This window comes from Argiope bruennichi, chromosome 8 (assembly GCF_947563725.1).
Source record: "Argiope bruennichi chromosome 8, qqArgBrue1.1, whole genome shotgun sequence".
Taxonomy (NCBI): domain Eukaryota; kingdom Metazoa; phylum Arthropoda; class Arachnida; order Araneae; family Araneidae; genus Argiope; species Argiope bruennichi.
The window spans coordinates 29,454,753-29,478,752 of record NC_079158.1 but is presented as its reverse complement, the minus strand read 5'-3'; the positions used below and the strand labels follow the sequence as shown (position 1 = coordinate 29,478,752).

Sequence of the window (24,000 nt, the reverse complement as noted above, 5' to 3'; positions counted from 1 at the left end):
ATATCTTAGAACATCGTGGAGATATTGGTCAAAATTATATGATAATAGGACACTCTTCAAGAAGATCTTCACTTGAATTTATTGATAATGATAATGATATTATAATTCATATTAGCTTCGATATAAACTGTTTAATAAACAAAATCAAAGCTTCCACATGTAAATACACCGAAGGGCACTATATCGAATTGTATTAAGAGCATTTATCTTTACAGCTGTATATATTTGTAAATTTCCTGTTCAAGGTGCTCTATTCGGAACACAACCCTACATAACACAACACCTCTTACCATAGAATCTTTGATGATTGTTTACTGTGCTAAATTAAACTTCATCTTCTGTCTCCAAATGGGTAGCAATCAGCAACAGTGGTGTCGTCCGCTGGCCTTCTGCTGTAAAACGACCTTTTCTGAAACCCGATGCTGTGCTCATCTCTCGGGAACCCAATTACATTAATGTAATTTAATCCACAATCACGCCCGAATTAATCCTATCCGGTCGCCTGGTTTCCGCATTTCGGGAACAAGTTGTAATCGAATTCTGCACATTTTGATGGAAATTTAATTCTTTAAAAAAATTCAATTTGATACTAAGAATCCTTATCAGATCGACTTTACCGATTAGATATTGATTGAATCGAATTATTTTAGAGGAAAGAGAGGATTAAAAATGAAATATAGTCCTCTATCTTTTAATTCGATATCTGCAGAGGATTGATAAAAAGTTACAGTTCAAATTGCATCATGAAAAATGTTGGTTTTGTTTAAAACGAATTTTGAATAACTCAAGTGTTTTTGTATTTTCAAAAATTTACTTTTAATTATATAATTAAAATTTAATCAATATAAATAAAGGATTTTTTTTAAATATAATCACAATAGGTTTGAGTGTAAATCGAGTAACAAAAACAAAAAAATCTTTAATGTAAAATAAATTTTAAGATTTTTTTAATAAAAATTATCAAAATTGGAGAAAACATTATATAAAAATTAATTTAGTATTATTGAAAATTATGTTGGTAAAATGTAATTAGTTTTGGATTTTATGTTGGTGTAAAATGCTTTTTTGTGCAATGATTTCACCTGACATTATGAAGAAAAAATATTAAAAATTTCCTTCAACTTTATTTAAAAATATAATTAAAAGTTTATTGAGTACATACCATTAAAAACTGATCATCTGCCGAATTTTACAGTTCTAGTATACAGAATTAGCCTGGATGATAACCTGGTTGGTATGTACCAGGTTATCATCCTGGTTGTGTTGGTAGAGCGTTGGATTCGAGTCCCTTAGGTTGCGAGTTCGAACCCCGCCGGCCGAAGATTCTCCGCTTGCTTGGTGGCTGACGCGAGTATAAATCTGTCGTGGTCAAAATGTCTTCCATGTCGAGAGTAATACAACTGGGGGTACTGAATCAGGGGTGGTCGTTCTCTGATTCAGGTCTAAAATACGATCTGTGAATGAAGTCCGACCCGTAAAAAGGGTTGTGATGTGCGTGTGTAGTTAAGTCGTTCTCTTGGCTCAGGATGGCGCTACTGTAAAAACAAAAGACACTCCCCCACTGGCTTAAAATCGTTGTCTTTGTAACATTGAGCTTGTCCATGGCAAGTGCCATAAGAAACAACAACAACACTAGGTATAAAATTTGAAAACAAGATTTGTGATGAATGATAAATTAAGTAACTTTAGTTGCAAAGCATATATAAAAAAAATAAAAATAAACTTAATAAATTAAATGTATTAGAATTAATTTTTCCATCCCTATAGGTTTTCATTTTTAATTTTCAGTTGACATTTACTATATCAAAAACATTCTTCAATTCCTAATTTAAATAACATTTCTCCTAGAAAAAACAATTTAGCATTAAAATTGGTAACAGGAAACCTATAATTTTGTATGAAATTTTCCGTTAAATAAATACTCTTTATACAAATTCAATTTTCTTTTTATCTATTTTTTTAGATTTTTCTAATAATATATAATTACAGAATAATAATAATAATAATAATAATAGATAATGCGAAAAAAATAAGCTAAAGCTCAGCAATTTCTATCACTTTTTAGTTTTTACAGCAAACATCTGTGGCTGCTATAGTAAACAACTGAGCTCATAACAATACATTTTAAATAAATTTTTAAAGTAATTCAAAATGATTTTATCAATATTAATGATTTTTTTTATTTTTAGGCTGATTGTTTTATGCATATGTGATTAATTTTTTTCATTTTTTCCTTTTTAGAGATTATATTTACCAATCTAATCATTTAATGGAATTTTTAATAATTCATTCTTTTCTGCTAACACCCACAAATTTTACAAATAAAATTTCTTGTGAAGGAAAAGAGTTTGGATCTGCATCTTATTCTTCTCCATTCAACTTCCCACACAGGATTAAATGACCTTTAGTGGAAAACAACAGCTGACAGCCTACGCTCGGTGAATGAATAGAAATAATTCATTTCATATACGAATTCATCTTTCACGCTTTGTACTCACTGAAGACGAAAATTCCAGTCATTAAACTTTAATCAATATCTCTTTTCTGGTTTTCCTGAGCTTATGGAATGTGTATTCCAGAAGATATTTTGGCTTAAAATATTAAGGCAATAGAGAAAATTTGAATTTCAAGCTTTTGATTTCAAATTTGAGAACAGTATTTAATTCATATTCTTCTTAAACAAAATTTCAGATTATAGAAAACGATTCATTTTATTCTTAAATGATTAATTTTTTTCTTTAATTTTTAAGAATCGGGTTTTTGAGTTCAATTTTGTATTGTTTCCTCATTTGATTTGAAAAGGGCCGGATAAATCTGACTTTATTTGTGTTTTTTAAAATTATTTTACAATATCACTGTTTCATCTGAATATCCAAAATATGTGCGTTTATTAATGCCAGTAAAATTATTTTTATCAGTAGGACGAACGCTATACTTTCATTGGAAACCACGCTGTTTGGTCAGAATTAAATTTATTTTAGCGCTATTAGATTTTAGTTCTTAGGAAGATGTTCTTTCTTAAAAATATATTCCAGCTTTTCTATACTCTCTATTACTCTCATGGGGTCCTTACAACAAAAAGCGATACATTCATATTCTCTCTTTTCAAATAAATCATAATCCCAAAAGAGTTGTCTTCATGTACACAAGAGTAATACGACCACAAAATTGTTGAATCTGGGATTTAATTTAATGAGCATCGTCGCCATAACGGATTGTGGGGAACTGTGGTTTTATTCATGCACCAGCATCTCTCATAGTTACCCTCAATGGAGTGGAGGTAATTCGCATCAACAGTATAATATTACTATGTGGTGATATGATCATCAAAAACAATACAACTTAATTTTCACCTTATATAGTTAATCCTGCTATTATCTATTTCGCTAGCTATTAGGACGCTACTTTGTGCTGCTGTTATTTGCTCCAGCAAATAGCTTATGATTTTATGGGATTACTTATAAATAAAATTATTACTTTCTATAAATGCACAAGTTAAATATATTGAATATCATTATAATCTACATATGGTTACCTTGAATATAATCCAACAAACTTAATCGAACACATATTAAGTAAACGCTGTCATTCATATGAATTTCCTGGTAAACTTAAATATTTGAAATTAATAATAATTTTATTATTTACATTTTTTCCCATCAAATTTAAGACGGTTGAAGATGATTTTACAGCTATTAAATTCGATAATTTTAATTCCAAAGTTAATCGAGTTTTAAACCGCAAAGAGTTTGGTGGCAATATATAAAATTATAGTTTTTGCAACACAGTTTATTAACAGAGTTAACAATATTTTATTAACACATAGTTTAACACAGTTTTTTAACACTTGAAACACAGTTTATTAATTGTTGTATTAAAGAGTATACAACAAAGTATAATTCAATCTTTGCTATTATAGATGAAAATTTCCAAGAATTTATTATCAATAAATTATCATATTCTCCTGAAAATGAGTAATACTTTGCTATATATTTTATTTAACACCAAAAAGTCAAGTTTGATAAAAAAAAAATGCTGATTACTTTCGAATTCTGTGATAAATACCCATCTGAACTTTTGCGGCAGATTGAAAGTTTAATGCAAAATTCCATACCTGAGGAACTATTAAAATCTTTGAGACAACAAAGGTTTATACAACAGATACAAGGCATTCCATCAATAAACAAAGATTTTTTTAATAATGTTGCAGAAATGGGTGATACAATTATTGCCATTTATTATACATCAGAAATGTGCCCTATACCAAAATTGTTTCATTGTCATCTTCAGTATTAACGAATGTTTAATTACTTCAGTCTTAAAGAATTCAGTCTAGATCGTATAGAGGATCAAGAAGAAATAAGAGGTGATCTAGGACCAAAAATAAATTAAGGTGTTATGCATATTTAATTTGGCTGTTTATAAAAATAATAATTTTATTTTCGATTAATAATATAAATGCTTATTTGTTTATCGGATCAAATAATAGAGATATGGTAGACATAAAAATAGAATAAAAACAGGATGGATTATAAGAAAATGAAAATTAAGCTGAGTCAATTTTATCCCTCATATCTCTATAATTATATTTAGCAGGGAAATCAGAACTTATTATTTATCCTGCGTTGGTGGGGCTCTTCGTAAATAAAGTTTGATTTTCTAGAACTTCAGAAATAGTTATGATCTAAAATGAAGTTATTTTCGAGTAAATAGTAACAAATATTTCCCACTCTAAATGACAAAGTTTTAGTTTGGTAACAGTAACTCCGCAAAGCAAGAATTAGATTTTTTAAAAATTAGAGTTTGGAAGGCAAGTTTTTGAAAAACAATTAAAAACATTTTTTGTACAATTTTATCATAATTTATTGTCCTAATATTTATGAATTAGCATATTTATAAATAATTGAATATTACTCATATGAACATTAAACATTTTTATTGCTTTTAAACAATAATTTGTTCTATATAAATTACATACAACAAAGAATGTATTATTACTTATTTACAACTTTTTTTTTTCTAAATTTGACATCGCTAAACAAAGCATTTAAGATAGAAAAATAACCAGTTAAACATTATCCCTAATCTGTTATTTCATGTTTGTTTTCTCTTTCCCCTCTACCATTCCCTTTGGCGAATAAGTTTGTTTTTTCGCCAATGAGTCTGGAAATAAGTGTTTATGTGCCACGTGCAGGTTATGGCAGTACATGTTACCTGACAGAAAAAGTTTCATATGCTCGCAGGGATTTAGAATATCACACAAAGCTTGCAGGTATCTATGTATAAGGTGTACGGGAGAATGGATATAAACGTACTCGCTATTAGAGGGCTGTTCAGAAAGCGATTTCCGAATAGACAGGCATCGAATAGACGAACCTTTGAGCGTGTTCATAGCTATCTCTGCAAAAATGGGTCCTTCTGGGCTAACAGACAGATAAGAAGGATCCATTTTTGACATAATATGGGTCGTGTAGATAGTCATTCGTTTGAATATCTGCCATAACCATTTTACCTTTTTCCTTTTATTTTTTGTACTTTCTTTTCAGACAAACGACCTATTTCCAATCCTTATTTTGGTCCCTTCTATTCCTCTAAATTTGTGCCAGATCTTTCTCAAGTACTTTATATATAAAAAAATGAATGCCCGTTTGTTTGAGTCTTATTAAATTCCATAGTCCTAGAAGGATTTGAACGGAATTCAGAACACATGTTCTGTATATTTAGAAAGATTATTTAAAAATGTATGTATATTTCCCTAAATTGGCTTATAAAAGGAGTTAAAAAGATGTTTTAACTCCATTTCCACCATAATTTCGGACTGTACATTTTTTTAAAGACCATCTTAACTTATAAAATAACAGTTATTTAAAGTTATGTTATACCATCTGAAACTATAGACACCAGAATTTCTAGAAATGATTCGTTTCATTGCCAGCTATTTTTTAATTGATTTTTTTTTTACCAATTTCCCAAATTTAGTATTTGTATGAATTCCATTTTTTGCCAAAATATTAAACTTATTTCACTTTTTAGTCACTTCTATCAATCGAGTGCTTTTATCAATAGATAATTTCATTTTTACTTTTATGTAAAATAAAAGCAAATATCTTAATATGCACGTGAATTGATTCATATTAAACATTGCATTTTAAATTTATAGTAACTTTTTTAATTTGCTTGGTTCAGTTTTATTTTATATTTCATCACTCATAAAACTTCAATGCCTCCAGTTAGCATATCATAAGTCATTTTTATTGTTTTTTAAAAACTATTTTGCATGGAATTAAATTCTATTTCACTTGACTAGTTTCTCATTTTTATATATTTTATCGCATCGGCATTAAAATGTTACAACGGACATTTCTCTTCTTGCTTTTCTTTTTCTTATAACAGATTTATGTCTTTCTTTAACTTTGTAATTGCTAGAATTCAGTAATTTTTTTGATGATGTATGTGCAAGTGAAACCGCGAGTGTAGTTAATAGTACGCTTAGAATACTTTATTGAATCTTGAATCATGTATAAATACTTTGAAACCACAAGTACCGAGACTAGTATACATATAAAATTTTATTTTATCTTAATTAATCTATAAAGATGAAGAAATCTCAAATATAGTGACTAGTATACGCATATTACTTTATTATATTTTGGATCGTTTAAATATGAAAAACCACAAAATAACTATTTCTATCTCTTTCTTAAGCAACCGGTGTAAACTGAATAATCAATCGTCACAACAGCACTGAGGTGGGAATGATGGAAGAGTTCTAATGAATCTCACCACTCACATTGAAAAACATTACTTAGGAGGTACTTCCCGTTAGTGGAGTGGGGGAAATTAGATTCCAAACCATTTCTTTGCAGGGAAGCGAGAACCAATCACTGAAACTGAAATTTTCTCATTCCAGCAATAGAGAATATTTTGAGTTAAATTAGATAAAAAAAAATATTGCCTTAAAATTACCTTTGATACTGCCATAAAAAAGCATTGCAAAGACAGTTTTGAATTAGATGGTTTGTCATATCATCGCTAGAAACCCCAAGTTCACAATAAGGTTCTTTTTTATAATTTTTAAATAATACTTATTGTATATGTATCTAATATCATAATACAAATAGGCATTCGCCAAAACTCATATAATCACTGAATAATGTTAAATTTTCTTTTTTTGTCCGGCGCTTTCTTTTTGATTTTATTCTATTTTAAATTAAATTGCTTCGAAGGAACTTCTTGTTTTAATGTCAATTTTAGCTCAAAAGCCTTTTTAGTTAATTTCAAGAAATAGTTAAAAGAAAAGAAATCCCATTATCGCCTTTTCTGTTTTAAAATTGGTCTCAAAATACACTCGGATATTTATGGTATTGTAGCACATTCTTAGAACTCTTAAGGCGGAACAAGACTTCTTCGGAGGAATAATTAATCTTTAAAATTACGGTTTCCTTGGTTCCTGCTATTTATTAGATGTGTATTATTGACAGTCTTTCTAATAATGAATAGATTTATTCCTTTCAAGTATTCCCTGGAATTTAATGAAAATATCTCTCTTAAGAATAGAAAGAAATCCACCGGTGATGCGTTATGAAAGAAAATGATAGTTTTCTCTTTCTTTCTACTTTCGAAGTATTGAGGTATTATGAGGACTTCGAGGTTTTCGCAAAAATGCTTGAGGAATTTGGGAGCAATATAAAAGGTGGTTAGAGATGAAGTATAAGTTGCTCAGAAACTTGTAGAGAAAACCAGTAGTTCTAAAAGGAATTCTGAATGATATATGTTTCAGGATATGTGGAAAAGAAAGACAGAAAATCTACTAGAAAATGGTCATTTTTACTTTCTCGGACATGAAGTATGTAAAGAGAAAGGATTGTAATCTTCAAAATATTCGAATTCGAGATTTAGGAGACTCTTTACCTTTTAGATCTCTCTGAATACGAATAACGCATTTTTGCTTTCTTGTTTATGAAATACAGAGAAAGTATTATAATTATGACAAAATTCGAACTACAGATTTTCACGAATTTCTTCGTTTCATGTATCTCCTATGCGGAAAACACATTTTTAGAAATTGTCTCATGTTTGCAATGTTATTTATCAGTTTTCTTCTTTTTCTTTTTCTTCTTCTTCTTCTTCTTTTTTTTTTTGCCTCTTCAATTTTGTAATCTCTATATAGTTTACCCACAGGTAACGGCCTCAAAAATGCATTAAGGCTGCGTCTATAAACATCAACATTTGTCTTTCGGTTCAATCCATTGTTAACATTTGTTTTTGGGTATTCTTGTTATCTTAGTTTAATTATTACTTCGCCTAAACATTAAATATAGCTGTGCAGTATTTGACCCGTGGACCTGGGTGGTTTGTCGTTTCTTTCTTTCTTTTTCCCCTCTTCTTTTCCTTCCATCCTGTGCTCATCAAACTGGTTAGTTAACTCGGTGTTTTAGGCACTGGGGCCACAATATGGAGTTATATCTGTGAAGTAGAGAACTCAAAAACGCTTTTAACTAGAGGGGTGAAAATTGGTAAGTGATCTTTACATCAAATTTGTAGATTTCTAACAATTTTTGTCCAAAATTTGTTCAGAGGAAGTCTGTCTGCCCGGCTGTTCGAATATAAGTTAATATGATAACTACAAAACGAAGATAGATAAATAGATACATTCAGTAAATAAACAGATCTATAGTATAGACACCAATAAAAATTTGAGTCAAATTCAACAAGAATTAGATTGCCTGTCAGAAACATGCAAATGCGATAATTTAGAAACGGAATGACTTAAATATATCAAGTATAGCATATTATTGACAGTAAAAGTGTAGTTTTGTGTTAAATGTTTGTTTCCGTCGGTTGAGAAAAGCAAGTATAAAATACAAATTCGATTTTCGAATACTATAAATCAAGACACGGAATTATCACGAAAAATTGCAAAAGCTAGATTTAGATACAGTACAAAAGCTAAATTCACGTCAAATGTTAAAAATAGCCCTATTGTTGTTTCAAATAGGACGTTAATATAACCAAACCAAACGTCAAATGTTAATATTTCGTCATTATTATAAGTTCAGTGCGATGTAAGATGTTATCTCGGATAACGCTTTTATTAGAGAATGTGCGAAAAAGTTTTGGGAAAACAACTCCTACTAGTTATAATTATATCTTCCTGTCTATCTGTCTGTCTGTAATTCAAAAAAGCTTTGATCTAAAAGACGAAATTTGGTATATGATCTCAACTCGATTCTTATCAAATGTGAAAGAAATTCATTCAGAAGAGTTTTATCTATTCGGCTGTCTGTATATAAAGTAACTCGAAAACTATAAAACGTAAACGAGAAGATAAATAATATTTCATACACAAGTTTATAATTTCAAAGTTAAATCTTTATCCAATATGGAAGTAAATATGTCAAAAATGTAAATAATATTTGTTACACAAGTGTAGCATCTAAATTTAAAATTTTTCTAATTTTAAAGTAAAGATATCAACAATGTTCTTAGGTATGTTTTTTCCTATGCATGTAAGCACAATAACTCAAAAACGCAGTGACTTCAATGATGGAAATTTGTATGTTATCTTGTAATTAAAATTATAATTCTAAGTCATTTTTTTCGTTTCAATCAGGCGGAAAAAAAGATCTCCCAAAATGCAAATTTTATCCAATATGGAAGTAAATATGTCAAAAATGTAAATAATATTTGTTACACAAGTGTAGCATCTAAATTTTAATTTTTTTCTAATTTTAAGGTAAAGATATCAACAATGTTCTTAGGTACGTATTTTCCTATGCATGTAAGCACAATAACTCAAAAACGCAGTGACTTCAATGATGGAAATTTGTATGTTATCTTGTAATTAAAATTATAATTCTAAGTCATTTTTTTCGTTTCAATCAGGCGGAAAGAAAGATCTCCCAAAATGCAAATTTTATCCAATATGGAAGTAAATATGTCAAAAATGTAAATAATATTTGTTACACAAGTGTAGCATCTAAATTTTAATTTTTTTCTAATTTTAAGGTAAAGATATCAACAATGTTCTTAGGTACGTATTTTCCTATGCATGTAAGCACAATAACTCAAAAACGCAGTGACTTCAATGATGGAAATTTGTATGTTATCTTGTAATTAAAATTATAATTCTAAGTCATTTTTTTCGTTTCAATCAGGCGGAAAGAAAGATCTCCCAAAATGCAAATTTGGTTTTTGAATACTTGGTTTTTAATCCCATATCATTGGTTAATCAAGAAATAAAATTGCCGTAGATCACAAAAAAATTCGCTAAAAATGTTAAATTAACGATAAAAGAAATTGTCGCAACAATTATTTGCCGATGCCATGAAAGGAATTATGTCTGTACGTGTCTGAACATGTAAAATCAAAAACATTTTAAGCTAGATAAATAAAGTCTAATATATGGTCTTTACTCAAAAATTAGCAGATTTCTATTAAATCTCAAAAAGAAATCCAGTGCAAGATTAGAAAATCCAGGATGAGTTTAAAACAATACCGTAGAAATCTACGAGTACAAAAATTTTTATAAAGATTTGCTAAGACAAAAAGTTGTACAATTACATATAACATTGAAAGAGAAAATTATTCTTGATTTGTAGAATATATTATGCAAAGTATTTTCAGAATATGCAAATAATATGAAAATATGAGGCATATGTTATTATAGAAATATTTCGAAAAAAAAATTATTTCCCATTTTAATTTGTTTTTATTATTATTTATGATCATTTTAAAAAAAGGAGCAAATGCATGATATTTATTATTATCTTATTTTTTACAGAATAGTCAGATTGAGTTGCCTAAATTACTGAAATAGAGGGTAACTGTAAAGATTTTATATGATAGATTGGTTAAAAAATAATAAATAAGAAACATGGGATTTTACTTTATACAAAATACATGTTTTTGCATAAAATGAAAAAATACAATTCTTGCCTTCGTATACCTTTTACAAAGTCTACTTGAATTTAAAAAAAAAAATTACTTCAAAAATTACCGAAACTTATAATTTGGAAATAAAGTTAGGAGAGAGCAGGATATGCTAATACGTTTAAAAAGTTTCCTGATATTTTTATTATGGAAGGATGAGCACATAGAGAACTTATTTATTCCTTATAAGTAATTACCTTGCGCAACCATGCAACTTTATCACTGTTCATGAAAATGAAGACCGCGAACCTCCATTTGCGAATTCTTAATAATATAATGATGTTACCGCATGCATAACTCTCACACTGCATTCAACTCCATATTTCTTTGGAAACTGAGAATAACTTTTGTAGGCAATTCTTTATCCAAGGAAAGAATAATATGGTGAAGCCAAAAGAATAAGCTGATATAAAGCCCTGCAATTCTATGAGATAATCGTGATGGGGCAGTCACGATTAAACTTTCCAATGATATTTTTACAAATTCGTAATATTGCTTACCTGAGTAATAAATCTTCTGATAAGGATGGTAGTTTTACGTATATTACGTTAAAAGGTATAGTTATAGATATATTTATAAATAATATTGCCATCGAGTTTGGATTTGGTGGCAAAAATGAAAGATACAGAATATTCAAGAATTGGACATAGTTACACTAGAATTCGAGTTCTAAATTAGTTCTAGAAAATTCGATGTTTTGTCACGGAGATATAAAACTTGTAAGCGTAGAGACGAGAGTAATGGCTTGAAATCTCTTTTGAAGTGACAATCTGTAGCGAATTCTATTTGAGCGCTTTGTGTTGTTGCTATTTTAATAGCAATTTGTTTTATATATGTTATAGCTTAATTCAAGTGCTGTTTTTGTGTATATTTTGGTTGTGTTTTAATACTGTGTTTCTTGTAAAATGATGCAGCGTTAGCCGTTATCATGCTTTTGGACTTTTCCCTATATAACCACCAAACAGATCTATAATTTTTCCATCACTATATGGTCATTTGCAATCCTATCAAGCTTGGAAGCATTTCATATCTATAACTTATTCTTTATTAATAACTATATAACTATATTGAAGTCATCTTTTGCGTATAAACCTCTTAATATCGAAGAAGTGTTAATATCATTTACCTGCGATGGGAACCTTTGAGTGCTTGTTTTGAATGCCTGAAATAAATCGATCCACATTTGTAGTTATCATTATACTGTTTGCTCGATTTGAAAGAAATGGGATCGTGAATTTGTACTTGGAAAATATTTTGGATTTTTTTCAGCTTATTAGAAACACGAGAATCTACGACAAGTTTATTTTGAATATCTAAGTCAACAATTTTCGAGGCTAGAAGAAATTAAAGGGTACAATCTACTCTATAGCGAGCCCTGTAGAGAAAATAAGTTCAGTTTTCTAAAAACAGCAAAGAACGAACATACACTCAAAACCAGTTGTTGTTAAAGAGGTTCTATCAGAAGACAGCATTAAATATAATGTTTTAAGCTAAGCACTTTCATGTTAGTTTCTTACCGAAAGCTGAAGCACAACTGAATTTTTATTTTTAACTTTTCTAGCTATAGATTACAATATCATATCTTCCTTTGATATAATAGGGACTTAAGAAACACGACTTGATAATTGGCTATTATTTTTTAACATGGGCGCAGCCCAATATTGAATTTTGTTGATATAATATTCATTTAACTTATTTCTTTTTAAAACTTTATAAAATATTTTTTAAAGTTTCAATTTTTTTCTCTGAAAATCTTAACTTTTTTTATTAGTTTTCATGCAATTAATGTCTTTGAAATGAAAAAACAAATGATATCAATAAATGTTACATAATATTTATCTTTTAATGAATACGAATCATTTTGACATAATATTAATTTTTAATTATTAAGTTTTAATCAATTTAGAACTACGCCATTTTACTTTCTCATACAGATAGTGAAATATGGAGAGCTGTATCATCAAAAGATTTTATGAATTTTAAACTTTCGGACGTTTTCCCAACGTATTATATATTTTTGTATGTGGGTCATATTTACAAAGGCTTTTGTGACATTGACATTGATGTAGAAAGACAATTTCATTTTTTTATAATGTTTGTTAATCTGTATTTCTCTTATTCACATATGAGGAAAATATTTCATATATAATTTTTCGTAATTACATTTATTATAATAGTATGTAGGTTCTTTATCTCGAATTAAAAATATTTTTTAACAAAAATATGAATTCAATAAAACTGATTTTATAGATTCGATAGTTTATTTTTTAAAATTAGATAACGACAAATAAGTTACTTCGATTCACAGTTTTTGTGCCACAAAATAAAAGAATGTATTGTTTACAATCAGAATATTATTTGTAGAAATAAAGTACTATACATATAACTCTCAGTATATATATAAAAAGTGATTCCTAAATATTTATCAAAAATTTGAATTTCGCCATAATCTTGGAATTATTTATATAGTTAGAAAAAAGCTTGAATAATTTAGCTTTTTAATTAAATTTTAAAGTTCTATAGCAATGTCCATAAATAATAATTTTTAAATAATTATTCGTGAGAATTTTTTCCTTTTTATCCTACAAGCCTAATTATATATTTATTTCAGTCAAAATATACATATAGTTTAGTGTACCACTGTTATATATTTTACTTATATTACAATAATACGGACATACTATAAAATAACTCATAAACAAATATGCAATCTCAAAATAATTCATATAGTATATGAAAATATTTTCGAGAAAGAATTTCTGGGAATAAAATCCAACAATGGTATTTATTAACTTTCCGTTTTATTTATTCCAAGATCTGTCGTAAATAGAATTTCAAGCAGTTGTGTGGGTTTCAGACAGGAAAATATTCGAAATTTTCTATTCATCTTTTGCTTGGTAGATATTCTGCTCTTTACCAGGTAAGGTATTTATTTATTGAAAGAATTTTATCAATGCTATGCGCTTGAATTCCAAATACTGAATTGCTTGTCTCAAAGAATGTCCCTAATCTTATTCCTAAACATAAACGGCCCAGGATTTTTCGTTATTATTATTATTATTATTTTTTTCGTTTTCAAATATTTTTCTCAAAATAACAGCAATTATTTTATTGTTCCATCTTAGTAAAATTTCAGATTCCAAGACGTAGTATAGTAACCATAATTCTTTTAAGTAGCACTGATTAGCAAAGAAAGAACAGTAGCGGCCAGACATTCTTGGAAACATGAAATAAGACGAGTTTCTTTATTTTGAAAACTCTTGTATAGCCTGTAAAACTTTATTGGAATCCTTTTATTACGTGCATAGATTTGAACAATAATCCTACATTTTTATAGTTATTGCTCAACATATTTGTGTATAGAATCTTTGTGTTTGATTTTACGGAAGTTTTTAAAGAATTTTTAATCAAATATATTTTTGGGTGCTCATATAATAATTTATTCCCAAGTTAAACTCTGCACTTTTGTCTTTATAGTCCATTCTGAAACATCACACTTTATGAAATAGCAAGATATATCGCTAGTGTGGAAAGACAAGAATAGGCGATCCCATGAACTATAGAAAAGGCCAAAACATCTCATTGTTCAACAATATGAAATGGGTGTAAGAACTATCACGTTACAACATTAGATTATTTGCTTTGAAAAGAAAACTCGGAATTTTATCTTACCAAAATGTAAGAACGAAAACCTTCTATGACCATATCATATTGCTTATGAGATTAGAACATTTCGTAAACAGATTATCTGAAAATTCTTATTATCAAAAAAGAAAAAAAAAGTTTCTAAACTAATTAATAATTACGAATGATGAAGTTTCTTCTACGTTATTCTACTGCCTATAAAGCTTGGCTTATAAACATGGCTTATAAAGCTTTATCTCACACTCTTGTTATTACTCACACTCCAATAGATGGCACTATTATGGCCTGATGATGATTTAATGAAAAAAATGTCCCTTAAGAATAATATCATAGGATTATCAAAACTTTTTAGATAACTCATTTGGTATTATTAGAAAGATTGTATACATCGGATGCCTAGTAATAATTTCCAGATTTTTAAATGGCTTATCACAGTTGTTCAATTTATAACCTATCAGGGGATTCAAATGTATAATGTGAAATACTATCGTCAATCAAAGAGTCTCACATAGTTTTAATGCATTAATAGCTCTAGTGCAGTTAGTTAAACACATTTACTTTCAATGTTTCAAATTTTACAGAATTTTAAAATCCAGTTTAAGATTTCTCGGATGGGCACTTTGTATTGTTTAAAACTTTTAGTGTTTCATATTTACCTGAAGTCCATCCATCGCGTGGCTGAAGTAAGTGTACGCTGTGAGCAAGTCGCATCTAGTGGATTGCGGTGGTCTGTAGATGATGATGCAGAAGTGAAGTCCGAAAAGCGGTACCAAGACTAGTGTGGCACGAACTGCTTTTCTGAAAAAGATTCAAAGAACAGCTTCAAACATAGAATGAAGATAAAATTTTTGGAAGTATTTTTTATTACAGTGTTTCTATCTTAATTCTGTGCTGAAATTCTCACCGTTTAATCAGTTCTTCAGAAACTCTGGGTAGGTATTGTCGGTGTGGACAAAAATGCGAATAAGTAAGTATTGGTAACTTATCTTACATTTCATTCTATAATTTTATTTAATATTTCAGAATTGAAGGATTGCTTTTTTTCTTTCTTTACATTCTATTTATAAAGCAAATTTTATTCCTTATATATATTAACTTTTTTGGATTTCAAATGTAAAGCAATGCAATATTTTTTTTAATTAACTTTTTTATTTCATGCATGTCACAAAGTTTTCTTGTTTCATCTTTACGTTTAACACACATGCAATATTTTTTATTATTATAATTCACATACATTAAAATAATACCTTTGGTTTGCTTTGTGCTCTGAATAATATGAAATGTTTAAAATCTTTGTAGAGTTTATACATTATTCTATGGTTTCGTTTTTCCGATCTTTAAATCCACCCGCATTTACGAAATTTAGCAGAAATGAAATGATACCAAGAGTCAGAGATCTAGGGTAAGTTAAGAAGTTTAAATAATTTGACAGGTACATTTACCAATATCATAGAATATTCTTTATAGACGTAACTTATAAAAAGTTTGGAGATACAGATAAAGATATTAGTTAATTACTGGATTCCTTTGACGACCAATTGATTTGTTGGGATTAATATGGTTGAAAACTTCAAATGTTAATAATTTCTTCGAATTCAAATAGATTTCTTCAATAAAATATTTTCAAACTACTTAAAATTTCGATGGACGCATAACCCACATTAATTTAAAAGTCTTATTGCATTCTGTTTCCTTGCTTTTTGTATTTCTTTAGATTTTAATTTACATATTTATACAACAATTACAAGAAAGAAAAAGCAACACTATTTAAAGATAGGCTCATTAAAAAAATTTACCACTGTTTGATTCTGAACTTTAATCTTTATTTGAAATACAACGAAATATCAAAAATTTACTAAAAGCCTGCCTTATAAATAGGCCTTATACTGCAATTTAATAAATTTGGAAAAAAGAACCGAATCTTCATATCTTTGTCACGACAATGAAAAAAACAAACAAACAAACACGGATAAACTATTAGCAGCAACAATGCAACATATGGAATATGCTTAAAATATTATATTAAAATGAATTAAAGTAGGGAAAATTATAGAAAAAAAAATTGGCACAAATGAAAAGTAATTTTTTTGCATTTTACGATTCTCCGTAAATAATATTTCTAGTTAAAAAAAGTTTGGAGTTAAAATAATAGGGTCAATGTTAAAAGTTAAAATAATGTTTCCAGTTATTAAATTTAAAAATATTAATACATTTTAATTATTAATTTTATTTCATTAAAATTTCATAAAACAGCAAAAATATTCGCCTTCAACCATTCGCCCATTCGCACCCAGCAAAGTATATATGTGTCAAGCTTGGTACACACACCCACTCACATAAACACACAATGTTGCTTATCTGCCTGGTTGTTCAAGCAAATGAATTTGCTAACTGCAAAACTCAAAGCATTAGGTTTGGTACACAAATTTAATATCTAAATTATAGATTCATATTAAATTTGGGGCGAAATCTATCAATGGTTGGCTGTTTCACTCTTTATTTTCCTTACCTTAAAAATATCTTTTTGTAACAAATTTTTATACGAATTTTGAGTAGAAGGCTTTGTTTTCGTTTCATCTCAAGAAAAATACTTTTATTAAATTATTCTAGAATTGGTATGAGCCGAATCAATATACAGGACGATCAAAAAATAATAGGAGGTGTTCAGAGCCCTGTAGCGTGTTATGTATTGGGCGAAATATAACAAAATTTGGCCACCAGGCACATTAAAGTATGTGTTTTGATTTATCAAGAAAAAATATTAGTACCAAAAACGCAGACAGGGGAAATCCTGGCGCTGCAAACGCATATTATGTGGAAAAAGAATACATAACTCCCAATGGAAACAGAAAATAGCAATACACCAAATATCAATAAAAAACGTTTATTATAGAAACTTTCAAATTTGGCTCAAGGGGACCGCCAACTTGATGCTCCAATAATTGCACGTGGTACACGAGAATTTCGACGATGGCTCGCAGCATATCGACATTTATTCGTCTGACATGTAACATTATTGGATATTTTAAAGTAGGAATGTCAGGAACATGTCCTTGATACACAACGCATTTTAAGGATCCAGAACAGCCTCACAACCAGAAACTGTCAAGATTCAGATCAGTTTTATCAGCGAATGGGTGTTATCTTATACGGATAAAATTTCAGGATCTTACGCAATATCTTCTGCATCGTCGAGAATAGAGTATCTGCTTGTCGTGATATTGAACGTGCACTGCTGATAACCTGCTTATTAGCTATCCCCTGATCCATAACGGCAGTTGCAACTTCTTTAACTGCTTGATAGCTTTACGTTCACGGCCTGGTTGCATACCAAGAATTCCTGTTGTTTCAAATCTTTCAACCATTCTTAGTAAGTTAGTTATGGTCATCGGTTCTCTACGTAACAATTTTAACCGCTAGTATTCACGAAGAGCAGCGACGGCATTTTCATCCCGCTTATAAAATAGCTTGACTAATAATACGCTTTTACTTAGTGGGAGAATCCTTGCAGAATGACATAAATTCCCGCAACTGTCCCTTTTATCTTTGATGTCATGCCACAAAGTATCGCTATAATCAAATTAAATAATAAAGTTTTCGATCGCAGCGCCAGGATTTTCACTATCGGTGTTTTTTGTACTAATGTACTGTGGTTTTTTTTTTTTTGATAAATAGAAACTGCATACTTTAATGTGTATGATGCCCAAATTTTGTTATATTTCGTACAGTACATAAGACGCTACCGAATACTCTCCGAACACCTCCTGTTATTTCTTGATAACTCTGTATATAAAGACGAAATAAAAATATTTATTTAAAACGTAAAAATGACCAATTATCTAAAAAATGAATCTTGAAATGTATCTAAAAAAAGGAGATTTCTAAAGGATTGAACCATTATAAACTCAGTACTCAATTAACTGTTTAGTGTAGAACTTGCAAAAAAATATAAGTGCTGCTGTGAAATTTTAATAAAACCAAAAATTACCAGAGACTATGATTTATAAGAAAACAAAATGATTAAGAATGTTTATACTACTTTAGAATGTCCCTGAACAGTAGAAAGATTTGCTTGAAAATAACACTCTGTTAGCCGAAAATGAATTTGCAAATTAAAAACTAACAAATCTGAAATGCATCAGTTTTAATTGTATTATCTGAAATAAAAATTCAGTGAAATATATTCTTACTTCTCTTCTTTAAATATGATTGATTATTTGAACAAAGATAATTAGAAGAATCATTACCAATTTTTCTTATTTTATAACAGGCATCTTGGAGCTATTCAATAACTTTTATTTATATATTTACTAATTAAAATATTAATAAAATAAAGGTAGCTTGCTATAAACATTTGGAAAATATTTTTTACTAAAATGATTTACATCAATGGAAATTTTAAAAACCTTTTCAAGTCTACAGTTTGATAATTATGCAAATTTTCCATCAGTTAAAAAGATGTCTTTGTCTTAAATTCATTTTTACAACGCAATTTTTTTTTAAAAAATTCGTGTTTATTTGTTTTATTGGTTAAGTTTCGTTTCATCATTTTATTTGGAATTATTTTCGTTAATTTTTTTGGCTTTTATATAATTCAACAAATTTATATTTTATTTTTAAATAAAAAGTAAATTTTAAATAGTTTTTATTTAAGTACATGTGAAATTAATTTTCAGGGTTTCAAACTAATTGCCAAAAGCATATTAAAAAATACTAAAAATAAATGTAAATAACGCTATAATTTTATAATGTTTATTTTTAAAAGTTAATATCCTTATAATTCCTTCATTAAAAATATTTCACACTAAGAAAAATTAGTTTAGAATGAAAGAATTAAAAAAAAATGATGAACATAGCTTAAAAAATGTCAATAGATGTACATATATTTAATTATTAGAAAAAAATAAATTACTTATCTTTTTAAATTTATTTAAATAATTAATTAAAATTAACAGCTATTTAATTAACAGAAAAAAGTATTGAAAAGAGATAAGATATCATTATACAAACTCAAGAAAAAATAATTCATACATGAGTTAATCTAAATCGCCCACTTTAAAAAGAGCTTTTATACCTTAGAAATTTCCGTTTTCTTTTCCAGAGCATTTATTTAAAAATAATATTTTGATATTTCCATTGTGACAATCTTTTTTTGGAAAAATGCTTAAAGCTTTAATTACTCATACGTTTTTTAATGCATAAAATGGCAGATGTGCTGTTAAAAAATTATTAATTGCAGAAATGAAGTAGCCTAGTTTTTCTTCACAATTAAAGGGGAAATAATGATTAATTTGCAATTAAGCTATATTTTAAAAGATAAGTTTTTCAGATAACTTTTTCTCGTTAATCATTTAAAAAAGAAATCCTTTTTTTTCTCTTATAATTATTTAGAGAGTTCTTATATTTCAAAGGGAAAAAAGATAATTTATCTTCTGATAATAGCCGAAGTTTCATTTGCATATCACGATATTTGAAGCCCTTATAGTAATTAACAAAAGGATTTGAAATGTTGCCTTTATTGAAATGCCCACTTAGAAATATTAAAGAAAAAGATGTGGGATGCATGCATGAAGTTCAAAGGGCTGCGATTTTAATAAAATAATGTTTTCTGCTCTATATAAAAAATTGGAAAACAAAGAATCCCAGATTTTTAAATAAAGAATCTCGTGACTTTGAGACTAAAGGCTGTTTGAATTCGGAACCCGACTACGTCGGAGACTTAGTCGTATACGGGGGCGTAAAGCGTTATATCAGACGACCTCCTCAGATTTGTGTAATAGGAAGGGTCAATAAAAGGATTTTTTAGATCCGATTCGGCCCACCATGTGAAAATTGTGACTCAGTGTCCTTAGATCAAGCGAGTTTTTCTGGCTTGTGTAATAGGGAGTATTAATAACATGATTTTTTTTAGATCCGATTCGGCTCACTATGCGAAAATTGTTATTCAGTGCCATTGGATTACTGCATTTTTTTAGCAACCTTTAGATCATATTTACAATTTGCGAAAACGGATTGAAATTTTTACTTCGAGAGGATCTGAAATGAGGAATCAAAGAACCTCTTATAAATTAATTTAATAGACAGAAATGTTACAAATATATGATGCTTGCATTTAACGGACGATGTATATGATTTAAAAGAAAGGATTTTCAAGACTAGTATTGTTTGTTAAGTTTTATTTAATGTTAAATTATTAATGTTAATTAATTAATTGTTAAACGTGAATACTATCTTGGGATGAAACTGGCACGTTTAAGCCATTGTCTGATGACGAGGATGACACTCGAGCCAACAATCCCTTCTGCAAAGACATACAAGTGTTAGGGTATTTGGCCTAGAAGGATTTAGCGGGTACCAAATCTGCTTACATGGCAGTTCGGCGGTGGAAGAGGCTTTTTGAACTTGGAAACTTCAGCAAAGTAAAGGAGCCGAAAACTCCAGCCAACCATAGCCAAATATCTTGTCTGTTTGTATAAAAAGATTTAGATCCTCATGAAAATAAGGGTTGGTGTCAATATTTACAAACATGCAAAGCGGTTTGGTAGTGCGGTCGTGGAATTAACTAAGTCTGCCAAAATATAGTGCATATGTTTATTCTAAAATCGGTGCAAATAACCAGACATTGGTTACAATCTATAATCAATGAATCTGTACGAAGAATTAATACCTATATATATATATATATATATCTGTAAGTTACAAGAATTTCTCCTAAAGATGAAAGGTAGTGACCCGAAATTTGCACATGGCGGTTTTGGGATGCAAAAAATAGGTTACTTTCAATTTCCAAAATAAATTAGTTCTTAAGGTATTTAATTAAACAGCAAAAATTAAATAGAAATTCTCTGTTTATCGCCAATAACTTCGGAATTATTTATTGCAGAAAAATTAGTTTTAGTCAGTCTTTAAGAACAATAGATTTCATATTTTATTGATATTAATTTTATTGCGGTAAAATTTTTCTCTAATTTTAAAAATAAAACGATTTTCAAATGTAATTCATAACAATTTATTGTTTCATAAAATCTTTCATTAATATAATTTTACTTCTTAAAGTCATGATAAGGAAATATAAAGCTTTCTTTAAGCATAAACTTCAAGTCAGAATTGTTGTGGTTGCTTCTTATTTCATAGTATGCACATCTTTTACTATGCACGCGATGCATATTAATTTGATTACTAACCGAATGATTCTCGTTTATATGTTCATAAATTCTTAAAAGATAGTAAATGTTGAAGTTTTCTTAGTTCTATTCTGATTGAATAACGAAAAATACTTCAAAAACTGTTTTATTTAATATATAAAAAATGTACAAATAAACAGTGATATTTCCCAAATTTTTCAAATCATTTATTTTATAAATACCCAAAGAAAGAAAAAGGCATTTGATCTAGCATGTCTTGCCAAAATGCATTAAAAGTAATCACGATATAAACAATTTAAATAGAACATTCCTTGAATTGCATCTATATTGTGTTGAGACATGAAAGCGCGAGACTGCTGAAATAAAATAAATAAATAAACGAAAAATTGTCTCATTTACACTAAAGAAAGGATCTAATGGTTATCACTGTTTCACAAACTTTAGAAAATATTTACTTTGAAAATAACTAAAAGAATCAGACGGATATTTCATCATTCATGTCTCATCAAATACGTATAAAGAATCGCAAGACAAATAAACTGATGAACAAAAATCGCAACCTTTGTTCTAACTGAGGGAATTAAACAGTGACGTGCCAATAATCGTTTATGGGGAACCGTCAGACGGAATAACGAGACTTTTGAAGAAAAAAAAGGAACGAATCTCAACACCGGATCATCTACGAATTTTTCACTCGAGATATATTGAAAGCCAGAGAGACGAGAACAAAGACTGCTATGCACTTTTAAACCAGAGGCGAAAATTGGCTGGAAAAACAATAAAATAAACTTGTCACAGTAAAATAAAATTAATTATAATCAGTAAACAAAAAGCTTATCTGAATCGAGAGAATAAAGATAGCATATATGAAGCGGCTTCATAATGAATAGTTTATAAAATATGCTTCATATTTTCTTTTTATTTTCCTTTTATTAGTTTGATATAAATTTCTCGTTTTACGGTATTAACAAAGCAACGTAAATCATTTGTTATAGAAATTTCAAATCGAACAGGAAACGAAACAACTCCGCATACCTACTTACAATTACTCGGTCTAGTGAAGACAAATGGCGTTGAAAAAAATAATCAACAGGTCTTATTATTTGTACAAATAACGCTTTGCAATTTCCTAGTTGACAACATGTTCTGTATGCAGACGAACAGTGCACAAAATATATCACTATCTGTATAATTAATTTATTAATGCTTATTTATTAATTAGGATATTTTTTTACTATTAAATAATAATTTGAGCTGGTGGTTTGACGTAATAATAATAATTTTAGCTAGCGTTGTTGAGAGTTTAACAATGTTTTTTTTTTTTTTTTTTTGAGGAAAAGACCTTTAAGTCCCATGTATTTATCAAGTTAATCTAAAAATGTAAGAAAAATAATTTTTCAAATAGAATAGTATGCATAGGTTAGTTTAAATAAAATGCCGCAAGAGGCTTGAAAACATTTACGCATATTTAAGTAGTTTAGTTCTGCATAAATTTTACTGCTTTGTTTCAAATAAATTCTGCTGCACATATAGTAAGAAAGTTGATTTTCTTATAATGGATATTTTGAAGGGCTGGTAAAAAAATAAATTTAATAAAAAAGAATTGCAATTTTAATAGACCATATAATCTTAGCATGTGTAAATAATACGCATATATATTGAGGAATCGATCATTTATGAAACAAATAAACATTAAAAATATTCGACGAGAGTGGGAAAAACAACAACTACAGAATGAAATTTTTTTTTTTGTTACGGTTTTCTACCCTGCTTATTAGTGATTATTTCGGGTTATCTAAAAATTTGAAATAAACTATAGTCAAAGGAATGGACGTTTTGTAACTTTTTTTGTAGTAGTCTTTTCTTTGCTCAATACATGTTATAAAACTAAATACATAGTCATGAAATATATTTTACCTGTACTGACTAGGTTCATTGGAATGCGTTGCTCTTAATTTGGTAACAAGAACTCGAATTATGTTGCACAGAAAGACGAGATTCACCTAAAGAATAGAAGAAATAACAATTTCAAACATGTCTTTGATGTAATAATAACCATTATAATAATAGAAAATGATATTTTTAAAAATAATTGTGTTGCAATTTTTATTTAAAATGAAATCTATAATAAGCAAAGATTAACCTAAACAAACATTTTCTTTTTAAATAATCATCTATAAATCAGCATCGAAGGCAATTATGTTTCTTTTCCTTAATTCTGTTTCTCCTCATTGACAAGAATTTCTAATTATATCTTAATTTGTATACATAAAAGCCA

At 28.5% G+C, this 24,000-nt stretch overlaps 1 protein-coding gene across 1 annotated transcript in view; it reads right to left on the bottom strand.

The window, feature by feature from the left end:
- The window catches only part of LOC129981299 (calcitonin gene-related peptide type 1 receptor-like), a 314,682-nt gene that overhangs the window by 11,643 nt on the left and 279,039 nt on the right, over nt 1-24,000 (bottom strand). Inside the window, exons 13-14 of the mRNA XM_056092074.1 lie at nt 23,640-23,725; nt 15,234-15,375 (exon numbers count right to left, since the gene is read on the bottom strand). Coding sequence (XP_055948049.1) covers nt 15,234-15,375; nt 23,640-23,725 — 228 coding nt within the window. The remainder of the gene's footprint in view (nt 1-15,233; nt 15,376-23,639; nt 23,726-24,000) is intronic.